Source organism: Numida meleagris, chromosome 6, assembly GCF_002078875.1.
Source record: "Numida meleagris isolate 19003 breed g44 Domestic line chromosome 6, NumMel1.0, whole genome shotgun sequence".
NCBI lineage: Eukaryota > Metazoa > Chordata > Aves > Galliformes > Numididae > Numida > Numida meleagris.
The window spans coordinates 53754490-53767957 of record NC_034414.1 but is presented as its reverse complement, the minus strand read 5'-3'; the positions used below and the strand labels follow the sequence as shown (position 1 = coordinate 53767957).

General features: G+C 38.6%; 1 protein-coding gene across 1 annotated transcript in view; it reads left to right on the top strand.

Moving 5' to 3' along the window:
* The window catches only part of JAG2 (jagged 2), a 66747-nt gene that overhangs the window by 24668 nt on the left and 28611 nt on the right, over positions 1-13468 (top strand). Inside the window, exons 3-5 of the mRNA XM_021403375.1 lie at positions 635-689; positions 6608-6862; positions 7955-8015. Of these exons, the coding sequence (XP_021259050.1) occupies positions 635-689; positions 6608-6862; positions 7955-8015 (371 nt within the window). The remainder of the gene's footprint in view (positions 1-634; positions 690-6607; positions 6863-7954; positions 8016-13468) is intronic.

Sequence of the window (13468 nt, the reverse complement as noted above, 5' to 3'; positions counted from 1 at the left end):
AATGATACTTTCCTTCTTTTTCTCAGGGGAAGTCTACTACTGTCTTTTTTACAGAAGTTTCTGCTGTGTCTTTTTCAGGTCCATTTCCTTTCATGACAGAGTCTAAACTTCTAACAGCAGAGTGGATTGTTGTTTTTCTCTGCTGTTTTCTAGAAAAACTTAATCTATTGTATGAATTGATGTTTTAGGTGCATCCTGAAAATTTGGGTCTGATTTTATTTCTTTGCTTTTGGTCTTCAGTTGCTTGTCTTAAATTTCCTAGCTATTTCCCAAAGTTCAGGACCCTTCACTTTGTTCGAATGCTTTATGGATACTTCTAAAAGAATTTCTGAGGCTAAACAAAGCTGAGAATTAAAAATTAAATGCACTGGGAGGAGAAAAAACTCACCTGTTGGTATGTGGGGGAAGATGTGTTTGTTTTGCTGCTAGCTTGCCTTGCCCCACAATTTTTAATGCTTTATATTTCAACTTTAAGAAGATGCCTTCAAGGGCTTTCACATGATGGCCAAGTAGTGAAATTTCAAACTACTTTCAGTTGGCTTTCTTGTAGCAATATCTGCTTATTACAAATCGCTGTTTGTTTGTGGCCAATAACAGTGTTTTTTATCTAACTGGTATCTTCCTTTTTTTTCAGAGATCATTCACACTAATACTAGAAGCATGGGATTGGGATAATGATACAAAATCGGGTGAGTATTGATATAAACTTGGAGTTTTCACTTACTTTGTGTGCTGTGTAGACAGATCGGTGGGGGTGAATGGTAGATAGTTGCCATCAGACTTCATTCCAAATCAATCTGAATGCAAGCATGCAATCTAAGTAAAGGGTATGTGCAGATCACAGCAGAGAAGTTTGTAGTAGCATCTTTAACAAGTTACTACTGATAAGAAAAGAAATGGACTGTAGCAAACAAAGGATGTAATACATGAATTTTAATTTCAAAAACAGTTTAAAAGTTCCGATAAGCACTTTTTTCCTAAGGAAGACAATCTGCGCTGTAGAACTTCTCTTTAAATTCTCTTTAGTTCAACCATCACAGCCTTCTGTGGTAATTTGTGATCAGGTAAACATAGGCATTCTTGTTCCCCATAAAGAAAACATCTGGATGCTTTTGAGAGTGTTGTAAATTACCATATTATTTCCTCTATAGTACTGAAAGTTACCTTGTTTCTAATCTGAAAGTGCTAATCCTCAGTATCAGAGCAGGGGTATTGATTTGAAGGAAAAGCAGGATTACTACCTAAAAGCTTAAAAATAATTTGAAGATGTTAGTTGCTGTATTGCTGCTAAAGTAGGATTCTGGATTGAGCCTGCTTGTTGGTAATGGTTTTACAATCTTGTCTCTCAAGATAATCAATACGTAGCTTCAAACTTTCTGTTGTTAATGACTATTTAATCTTGACTGGGACTATTACAGAAAAAGATGAATGTTTGGACATAGCAAAAATGCGTGTCCATATGTCATCTTTTTCTATGTTCTGTTCTCTACTGCTTCACTGGCCATCCTAATCAAGATGCATCAAGCATAACATTTAATTTTGCCCAATTTTAAGGCTATGTTAGCATTTCATGGTCCCTTTCCTTGAAGACTGGGACCCAGTCTTACTTGAATTTTCCTGACAGACTTCTCAAACTTTTCCTAATGTACTGTGTCTGGTGAGTAAAATGATGATGGGTTTCATCCTCAGTCTGCTTTGTCTTGTTCTATAGCTTCACTTTTTTGTAGTAAGTGGTTTCTTTAGATCTCTGGTAATTGATGTTGCTGCAACCCTTCACTGATCCACAGCCTACTTCAATGGCAGTTCCCAAAGCTGGAATTGGTGTTAAGAATAAGATCTTGTGCTGAGCAGAGCAAACCTAAATCTTGAATAAGTTTAGATATCCTACATAGCAACAGTTTGGAGACATCCCCATTGAATGCTTTTTTCAAAAAGTACTACATAAAGTTCGTGTGTTCCAAAAGCTTCCAGCTTGGGAGTAATTTGCCTAAGGTGCATATGGGAATATGCATTCCCTAATTCTGGATGGCTTATGAACTCAGATGGCGTAGAGGGGGAGTGAGCACGAAAAGGCCATCCTGCGAAAAAGGAGATGCGTATGTATCTCAGTGTTGACTTTATTTTTTAAAAAAATCTAGCATGTCAGAAGAGCATTTAATCTTGTCCTTGAAAATGCCGAATCCTCTTGCAAATCTGTAGCTTTCAAACTCAGGCTTCTTTTTAGTTACTGTTGATAAAGGGATAATTGCTTCAGGGTTGTGTTAAGTTTTTTTTCCTGATATTTTTTTCGGTCTTTTTTTCATGTGCTCTAGGAGAACTTGTATCCTTCCACTGATGTCAGTTTTTTCCTCAACTTCGGAATAACAACGTATGATGTCTTTGCGGTAACAGTGGATGTTCTCCTTCAAAAAATGACTTCTGTGAATAACAGAAGTTGATCTCAAATTATAGTTTAGGTCTCTGAGAAACTGCAAATGAAAGGTGAAGTTGCCTTTTATGTAGGCTGCCAGAAATGCGCTGTTAATGTGTGATGCATCTGGAACTTAGTGAGGCTCATGTGAATTTTTGTAGGCTTTTAGCCTGTAATTTGACAAAGGTCTTAGCTACGTAAGTGTCAGGAGCTTATGGGTTTCAGTAGTCTGTTCACCAATTCTGTGAAATATTTTCTCTCTCCAAGAGCAGCCTTGTCAGATTTTACAGGGGAAAACCTACTGGAACATTTCAGTGGGACAGGTGAATCAGAATACACATGTAAGGGAGTAGGAAAGGAATGTAGCATCTTTTCCAGAGAGAGACAGTGTCTTTCTGCATCCTAGAGAGGTGAAGAGACTATCTGTGGGAGGCTGAACTCCCTACTGTGTACTGAACACCGAGCTGATCTGTGGCTCATGTTACATGGCTTCTGTTGTGAGTGTAAGGAGGCTTAAAGTATTTGCCATTGTCTTTATGAACTGGTGAACGGTTCCGAAGTAAGGTTACTTTCCCCTGTAAGGGGGATTAGTGTAAGGCTGAATGTTAAAATCCTCTGCTTGCATTTGTACTTTTGAGTATGTATTTAAAAAAGAAACCTGAAGAGTTTCTGAAGGACAACTCGAAGGTTTTAGAACAGTTTGTGCTTCCCTCCTTGTATGTGCTGGTATTTCGTATTCTTTCAAGAAAAGGTCTCAGAGTAAATGTATGGCCTGATATTCATCTTAAAGTGCAAACCATAAAAGGCGCTTAAAAAACATGGATTCGCAAACTCCTCCTGTGCTTTCCTCCTCTGCGCAGCAGCATTGGCAGAACTGCACAGAGCCATGGGCTTGGAGGGAGCTTGTGGCAGTGTAGTGTTACTGCTTGTTTGCTTTGGGAGTGTGGAGGAGGGGGAGAGGAAACTGGCCTAGATGCAGAGTCAATGTGAAGGGCCTGCTCACTGTCATCTGTCACAGTGGTGCTTGCTACTTTCCAGGTAAGTCATTTGACTTGGCAGACTTGCAGTTGTGTAGCAGAGGTCTTGGCAGTGCATCACCCACTGCTGCCATTACAAAGCAGGCTGGCATCTTTGCTGTGAAATGACTTTCCATTTGAGTACTTGTCTACTGTGGGGATGCAGCAATTGCCTTCCTCTTTCATCTTAGTCTGTGAAAGACTGATCTTCACTTACAGCTTTAAAATGATTGAAAGAGGCTGAAGGATCTTGAGATGGGCGTGCCCTGTTCACTTTGGGCATGGAGTTTGTACAGTAGCTGTGTTCATCTCTTTGCAAACAGCTGCCAGCAGCATTTGTGTTGCCCTGGAAGTGGCTTGTTATAAATGTCTGACTGCTGCTAACAGTCATTGTGTTAGAGTGAGGATCTTAAATATAGCCTAAGATAAGGATTCCTCTTAATTGAGTGCTTTGGGAATGGTAACTAAAGGGAATTTCAAGCCATCATCTCCTTTTGTAAGTTTTGGTGCTGCTGTCTGCTTTTTTTTTTAGAGGTGCTTCTAGGAAACCTTTTCAATCAAGGAAAAGAAGCTTATTTCCTCTGAGGTGCATGAGCAGGAAGTTAGAGTATGGTGTGCTGCTCTTTAACCAGTAATCAAATTCAGTTATATAGCCTGGTGCCTTTACCAAGGGCTGAACGTGTTGGGGGGGGGGGTGTTAAGCTGGGTGTGATGGTAAACCGGATGCAGGGAGCAAACCTGTTTTATAAACTTGTCTCTTCACAGTAGTGAAATGTAAGAAAATATCTTTGGAATCGCTTAAGCATTGTTGAGGAGGAGGGAGAAACCTTGACAAATGTGTTTCCCCGTGGTTATATAGTATCTTTGAGAAATGCACTTATTTGGGATGAGTATTAAATCAGAATCTTTTGTGCTCATGCTTACTGTGGTAGTTACGAATCTAGTATTAGAAACTAGACGGCTTGAAGCTGATTTTCCTTGTGCCTTTGTGGTTCATGGTAATTTTGGAGTGTATAGCAGGGGCTGTTGCAGCCGTTTTAATGAGCCTGTGTTGCTGCTAACTGGAAAACAGGTCTATAATGCATAACTGCTGTTGTTCGTGTTCCTTCACCATCCGGTGACTTGGCATTTTTGTCAAGGTTTTCAGATCGATAGTCATTAGAAAATGAGAATATGAAAGGATGTTGAATCTAGGATCTAATTGTGAGGCTTTTAAAGGTTGCTAGTGGGATGATTCAGACACAAACAGAAGGCGGGCAGCTTCCTCTAGCTTGCAGGTTTCTTGTCCGCTGTGCTACTGATAGATGTTGCTGGATGGCAGAGGACTACCCATGTAGGAATTAAAGAGCTGCAACAGACTTCTGTGCATCTGTACAGCCATGATATGTTTTATGCAGACTAGTCTGGACAAGCATGAGTTGTTGCCTGTAGGTAGCTCTTACCATTTAAGTATTTGAGCATAGATACTTTGACTTCTGAATTGGAGAACCATTCAGTGCTTAATCAAACGTAGCTTTTTCTTTCAATATTTTAATTCTCAGAGGAAAGATTTTTATTATAGAGGCAAGCTTGAAAAAAAAGTCAAGTAACAATGCATTGCAGTGTCCATTACTTCTGTAGCTTTTATTTTCCTTTATTGACTGGAAAGTTGTCACTTGAATTCTCTTAAGCTTGGGGGGAAGTGTAGCTCTTGTGACAGATGCATGGGGTACTTCTTTGCTGTCAGTAACTTCCTAGGTAAGAAACATGCACTTGGTTAATTTTCTAAACCTGTTAGATTAATGAGTATTATGTATGTAGAGTGCACTTCCTAAAGTGTTGGTTCAATACTGCTAGCTATCAGCTTGGCCTGTTTTATATTATTGATAATCTGATGCTTAGGCTTCCTTAAACATTGCAGTCTCTTGCTGTGCGCAAGCTTTTGGTTCTCCATTTCTTTTTATATGCATTATAAAGATCTTATTGAAAAGACAATCTGAGCTAGCAATATTACATCTGTTTAAATGGATATAAAATTGATGTATGCAAGTGGACCTTCTGTACCCTTTTCTTGCCCTAGCTAGTGCTTGGAGTACCAGCTTCAGCTTGCGGGGTCACCTGGAAGAACTTATAGTGGATGTTATCAGAGTGGAATAGAGGCTTCAGAGTTCTCATTCAAAAGCTCTTATCACTGAGGTCACCCACTATCTGTGCTTACCCTCACTGTGCTTGCTTACTCAACTTGGACTTGAGCAATGTGTTCACCGTAACTGCCCCTCAGCTCCTAGTACTGAAGCCTCCATATCAAGATTACCTATTTTGTATTTTTATCCATCTAATTAAGAAAAGAGAATACTTTGAATTGGCAGTTCCTTAATCTTGTATTATAGAATCCACTTGTCCCGTGCGACTGCTAAATATTTTGTGCATGTTTTGTCTCAGTGAACTGAGACTGAAAGTAGCAGTGCTGCTGCTTTCTGTGAGGGCAAGGCAGGATGCTTGTGTGTATTGCAGCAATGGTCATAATTATCTGTAGTTCCACAGATGATAAGCAGGATACAGAGTAGAGAACAGTCTCTTGACAGTCCTTGATCCATCTGTCTGTCTTATCAAAGATCTAAATACAAACTGGACAAAATATTGCGCAAAACTCTTGCTAGATGCTTTGCTCTCTCTGTAGAACATGATGAAATAAACTGGTTGATGTACATTGTGGAAGCCTACCAGAGTATTTACTATTGCTTAGTAAATCTGCGGCATATTAAGGGTGTACTGTCTTGTTTTATTTTTAAAATTAAATTTGTACCAGAGAACTGTTACATGAGGATCTCAGCTTCTAGATTAGGCATATTTTGTGATGTTGTAAGTAAAAAAGGAAGCAAAAAGAGCCTCAGATCAAGATAACCGCTGGTTGTCAGCGTGTGGGTGTGGTATGTTTGGCTGCCTTGAAAAATAAGCTATTTCCTAAGGATTATGTTCCAGGGTTTTTTTTAATATTTCCTTTAGGACACTTTTTTAAAAATTGGCCTTCCTGTAATGAAGTTTGCAAGGCAAAGGAAAATTCACAGTAGATTTTATCACTTAACAATTTCTTTCCTAGGCTTTCTCTTAGCCAGCTGAATACATTCAATTTGAATTTACATGGTGATATGCTATCAAAGTATCACCTGTTGAATTTACTGCTTTTTTTTAATAAAAATAGGTGAAGACTTGTTAATAGAACGAGTGGCACATGCAGGCATGATCAACCCAGAAGATCGATGGAAGACACTACAGTTCAATGGTCCTGTTGCCAATTTTGAAGTACAAATAAGAGTGAAGTGTGATGAAAATTACTACAGTGCTCTGTGCAATAAATTTTGTGGCCCTCGAGATGATTTTGTTGGTCACTACACGTGTGATCAAAATGGAAACAAAGCCTGCATGGAAGGTTGGATGGGAGAAGAATGTAAACAAGGTACTGTGTCTACTTCATTTTCCATTATACCAACAATAGAACTAAACTGCTATAGGGATTTCTATAGTGTCAGTGCTTTTTCTAATTAATTTTAACTGATGCAGATTTATCCTTTGCATAAATCTCTTCATCAAAGCATAATAATTTTTGCCTGTTTCTTCTTGAAATAAGTTTGGAAAATGGTGTTCAAACAACACAGGAAAAACTTGTCCTCTAGAGTGAAGCCCAGGGCATGGTACAGTGTTTATGGTATATGTTATTGGGGATGCACAAGAAATTCAGAATTTGGAGGAGTTAAGTGTCTTTTCTCATTGGCCTTATTCAGAGGCTATGTTTCTTCAAAGGAAAACGATGTGCTGTCTGTAAATGTGATGTTTTATTGAATAATAATGCTAACAGTAATACTGTAGGCTTCTAATCCTTTAAAAGTCCCCTGTAACACTTTCATAACACTTTGAGAATTTAGACTTTAAATTTTAATGTATGCAAAGCTGAAAGCTTTTTGATAGCTCTTAACGTGAACAGAAATTCAAGTATAGTCATCTCTTTTAATGCACTGCTAATCTGCTATCAAATCTCTTTGTGTTTTGGCTCTAGTCTCTCGGTGAATAATTAGTGCTAAAATAACTTGACATACTCTTCTTTCTGTTGAAGGCTTTTTGATTTTGTTGTGTGTTCCTTTTCCTCTCCAGTAAAAAGCTGTTAATGAGAGGGAAGACCATCTTTAGGGTTTAGTCAAGGACTCGTGTGTCTTCCAGTGTAGCAACAGTCTAATTGGTTTAAAAAACGAAACAAAAACACTTATTCGATAAATGTCCCGGTGCTGGCACTGCATACCTATTTAGTTTGCTATCAGCTTTCTTGATGAGTTACCCTGAATTACTTTTCACAAGCAATTGCTGTAGCGTTGACTTGTGAATTCTCTCATCAGAAGCTAGGACTCCTGGAACATGCCCAGAGACATCCGGCTTTCCCCAAGCAACAAATAGGTTGCACCACAAAACCCCTAGCTGAACAGTTAAGATTGCTGCTATACTGGGGACTGTTTAGCTGCTCAAACTAACTGAAGCCTAAACTCTTATTTATTTGCAGCTGTATGTAAACAAGGATGTAATCTGCTCCATGGGGGTTGCAGCGTACCTGGGGAATGCAAGTAAGTCTGCATGCTTGAATATCTTACTTTTGAGTACTGATATTTCTACTGATTTTTGTGTATGTTACTACTCCTTAAGGACTTACTTTAAAAAGGAAAAACTGTAAAATTGCATGGATATCATTAGGTAGTAAGTAGACATCACAGGTGTAAGATGCTGTTCTGTGTTCTTGTGTATATAGGATGGAATATTTTTTGCCTCATGTAACCCTAAACTATGCATTTATCAAATAAGAAATATCCTTTTCTTTTTTAAACAAGTCCTGAGGAGCTTTCATCTCTATGTATTGTTTTTTCTCCTTAAATAAAAAGGGAAACGTGTTTTTTAAGAATGACTGATATGAATAGGAAATGCTCACAGTACTAGAACACTAAATGTGTAGATATCATCAAAACAGAACTTTCCCTCAGAGAAGCTTTTTTGATAGTAATGATGATAACAGTAGCAACCTCAACCTAAACATCCTACCCCAAGTGAATATTCTTGGTCCCTAGGTATGAAAGAACAGTCTGCAATGTTTGTGTTACTTTGTGATTAAGCAGATGTGAAGAGAAGAGTAGATTGTTTTTATTCAAGTTCAAGCATTTAATGTGGTATATCGGGGGAAACAGGTCCTGCTTATATGCTGACTGTTGAAGAAATGAAACTGGTCTACTTGCAGATGTGATCCTTTAAGTTCATGACTTTATTTGTGATTGGTTTTAAGCTATATAGAGTCTTTTTTTGCTTGGGTGAAACAACTGGCTGTCTGAATACCTGAGGGCTTACAAATACCATTTGAGTCAAGCTCTGACAGTTTAAGGCAATTCTGCTTCATCCTCCTACTAGCAAATAGTATGACTATGGCAGAAGAAAGGTGCAGGTAGCCTAGCTGTCTGCTGGCTTTGAAGTGCAGTGAGTGAGCTCTGGCAGAAGATGTGTGAACTCCAGCAGAATGGGACTAGAACTGGAAGTTTCTAACAGTGGAGTATGGCACATAACAGAAAATCTTAAACAGCTGCATCTTAGTTTCATACTGCCTTGAAACTTTTTCAGATGCTCCTGACTTGTAGAAGATTGTGTTGAGGTTCTCAAATCTGGCTGAAAATTCTGCACTAGTTCCAATATATGAAATCCAGTGTGGTGCTGTGCATGTGCAGTTACACTTCTGAAGAAGTGAAATTTTCCTGAAGATGATTCCTTGAGGCAGATGTTTATCTAATCCCTGGTTTCCTTTTTATGAAAAAGTATTTTCAATGCTATTTGAGATCTTTACCTATTGTTAGATGTTTAGTTTGTGATCTTAAGTCTTGTGTGTTTTACTATTGCTGTTGATGATCTTTAGTGAGCAAGAAATATTCCTTTTCTTGAGCCTTCCAAGAACCTTGAGAACCTACTCTGCTGAATTCTGCTTTATCTTTCTGGAGTCCTGTATCTATCCGAAGAGTGCCCTTAGGAGCCTGTGAATGTTTGCTTTTGGAATGCAAGGAGCCTTTGAATAACGATGAAAGCAATTAGCTTTAGGCAAATATGAAACCCTAGTCAGAAAGGAGTTAGTTTCAGTGTTAACTTTCACTTCTCTGTGATACTTGCTGTATTGGGAAGGGCAGAAATTGGAGAGTGGAAGGAGAGCTTTGAGAAGGGGATAGAGAGCCCTTGAAGATGAGTTCTGGGTTCTTGGGATACTTTTTTTAAAGATGTCTGTCAATAATTGGTGTCATGAGCAAAAGCTTTCCTGTATGTCATGTCAAGGACATGAAGAAGCATCTAGGTGCCCCTTCCAATCTGCCTGCCTAAATAAACATTACAAAAATAATGCTGAGGCTACTGAAAGAGTGTGACCAGAAATCTCACTACTTGGGGTGGATTCTGTCATCTGAAAAAATGTACAGGAGGAAGGAATAGGGGGCTTAATTTTCCAGATGGATCGTATGTCATTTATGTCTTAATTCATACCTGTCTACTGAAGTGATACTTGGTCAGCAGGTTGAAGAAAAATACTGTCTTTTCTATGTATGGCTGCTATTTCTAGTATTGCAAAAGGCTCTCAGCTCTCTGTAAAAGTGACTTGTTTGCTTGAGATCAGTCATGCAGATATCTCTAGTTTGTATTCCATAACGGTTACTAGGCTATGTTAGAAGTAGACTTTCTAATCCAAATGGATAATCCTTTCTATAGAAAAACCGTGCTGAACTAAAAATAAGGCTTGGAGATGTGACCTTTATCTTCAGCAGTACAAAGGAAGCTGTTACTTAAAAAAAAAAAAAATCTGCTATGTTTGGTGCTATTGAATTATAATCTAGATTCCTTCTTCCTGGTCTTTAGACAGTTGCTGCTGTCATTTAACAGGTGAAAACAATGTCCTTTTTTTAATTCAAAAGGAAAATGAAAATGTGAGAAAAACATGGGTGTGAGATGCATGGAAATCTACTGGTGCCAATTGCTGCTTCTTTGCCCAAGTATGCAATGGTATTTATAAATAGAGCTGGAAAACAGTTTCCATCTTCAACTTGCATGAACATGCGGATAACTTAAGCAGTGGCTCTGAATCTACCCTCTGTGCTTTGATTTTTCCAGAGTAATTTAGAGCTGTTCTTGGATTAAATGTTCTAGCAAAACCAAATCTTTGCTGTAGCTAATGTCTGCAGACTACTCATAACTTACAGGTCATTAGCTGAAGCTGGATCTCATCAGCTGAGCAAATACAGATGCCTCTTTAGAGGAGCTAATAGTGGTGTTAAGTTTACTATTTTCTTGCATTTTTTGTCAAATAAGTGAAAAATAGGAGACTTCAAGACAACTTGATGTAAGAAATTATTTTTGTGGTATCCCTGAATCTAGGTGGCAGGTTTTGCTTATTCTGAAGGCAGTTCAGAAGTAATATAATAAATATTGAACAAAATGTCACCGTTGAGGAAAGCAACTTAATTGAATCGGGCTAAGATGGGAAAATGTTGGCAGTTTTGTTTTTTTAATCAGTGTCTTTTGTTTTTATCCATATCCATGTTTGGTGTTTGCCTGCAGTGGCAGACCAAGTGGTCTTGTTAATGGGTTGACTTCACCGGACCACAGTGTGCTAGGAAGGATTGTCAAAGAAACAATACTGTTGAGCCAGAACAATGGATACTTCTTGTATATGTTTGCATTGTTTGAGTTGCTTCATTAAATCCTACTAAACTGTCTAGAGAAGAATGAAGTTTTATCTGATGACTTATAAGTGGGTTAGGCTCAATCACCTTAGGAAATTATCAAGGTGAACATGAAGAAACCACAAATGACAATCTCCTTCCTTGATTAAAACTGCTGACTGTTTGGTACCATTCTTAAGCTGCCAGTAGGCTGCTTAACAGCTTAATCTTTCACTGTCTTGTGATCCAAAGTGGTTTGGGTCTGGCAGAAGTTCAGTTATGCCTTGTCTGGTTTACATTGTCATATTTCTGCTAGGCTGACAGTATTTTTGGAAGTCTTTCTCCTTTTGCCTTTGCTTGACTTTCTCTTCCAAAGCAAAAAGGGGTCAAAATCTTACAACTGCTCAGCTTGTATTTGGCTGCATCTCTGTGGAACTATGATGGAACCTAGGCTAAGTCCTGGGAAATGCAGGTTTTATTTCACACAAGTGTGATGCAAGAAACCTTGTATGTATTGTCTGAAATGAAAGGGAAGTAAGTTGTCAGTCCTCTAATATGAATTTGTGCAAGCTGAACAGAGCAAACATTCAGGTTTTAAAACGTTTGAAGTTAATTGTTGAAATTCTCTACTTCAGACCGTCTTACTTCAGACTTACTTTGAACTATATGTGAAAGAATTTTAACTTTATGGTACTGTTAGTTATTATTTAATCAGGTATTTTGTCCTGTTGAAAGAAATTTCTCAAACTTTCTGTCTAGAGCTGTGTCTTATATTTTACAGTCTTTGTATTCCAATTTTGCCTTGCTTGTGAGGTTGAATTACTGTGTCCAGTGGTGTCTACAGGTGCTGTAGACCTCATCCCAAGTGTTTTTGTGCCCTTAAACTGTCACTGTAAGGACCTGGACAGGCTTGACTATTTTTCAGTTGTTTCGTTAGAGACACGCAGGGACAAAAGCCTGAGTTGTAAAATGAGCTGCTACTACTATCTTAGACTGTTGAGAGTAGTAGTGTTCTGGAGAGCCTTTGTTAGTTGTGAAGGAAGCTTTCAAAGTCTTGCCTTACTTTTGAGTAGTAGGTCAACCAGTATCACTAATCTCTTTTTTCTGTAGTAGTTGGATGATGCTGTTAGCATTGGTGTCAGGGATCTCAAAACAGGTCATCGTTGAAGGGCTCTAGAGGACTAGCAAAAGATCTTAGAACTGGAAAAAGAAGGGAATATAACACATGTTCCTGAAAATGGAGAGAAAGTAGGAGACAGCAGGCTTCATATTAGCTAGTTCAAAGTCAAACCTCAGAAGAATGCTGGGTTGGGTATGCAGCTTCTAAACATCTTGAAAATGCTCCTAGATGAGATACTGGCTAACCAGGTCTTGTCAAGAGTTGATCTAAAACAATATGGCCTCCTTCTACTGAAGGAATGGAACACCCACTGGTGAGAAGTCTCAAGCTGGTTTGAGTAGTGAGCTAAAAGTCTTTGTCATGCACCAGCTGTTGTGGCATCTCACCTTTTCAGATGCTGCAGTAATAGGCTAGCTGTGATTCCCTAAAGAGCTGATGGCTGTTTGGCCCTGCAAGAGTGTACTTGGTACCTCTATCTGAATGTCTTCTCCCATTTTTCACACATGATTTTTAAGATACTTGCAAAACTATTACAGTTGCTGTGGCTCATCATATAATTGCCTGTTATAACCAGTGTGATTTTTTTGCTGTGCCTTTTGTGTCCTGGTAGTAAGCCCTCTGAGGATGTTGGCAAGTATTTAACAAATAAGTGTATCAAGTTGGACAAAGATGAATCTCATGTTTTGTTTCTTAATTGATCAAGAAACAGGCATGTTCTGCACTGACTGCCTTGATGGGTTGAAAGGCATGGAATGTATCCTAATGAGTAGTAATTCCCAGGAGATTGTGAGCAAGCACAGGAAATAAAAATGTAGCATCTTATCCTGTCTAGGTAGGTAGTACAAACAAATTAGAACAGTAGATCAAAAGATGTAGCGTTGAAGTGTTTTTACCTTGGATATCAGGTTCTCAGTGTTGCTTTCAGCTCTAGTTTGTTCCTGTGGCCTGAATGTCTGTTTGCAGCTGGAAGGCATTAGGTGTGCTCCTGAAATACTTTGTCTTATGTTACCTTCTTTTTAGATTAAACTTCTTTAGGTTCCTTTGTTCCAAAACAGCTCTGATGTGAACCAACACACCAACGGGAAAAATAGGGTAGTTCACTGAGGAAAGCATGTTCTTGATGTGAAGTAGTTGCACCATTAGAGCCACTTAACTGCAAGCAACCCTTATGTTCTGGGTAAACCATGTTGAACCTTCCCCTCTATCATCTCCACAAAGCTAAATA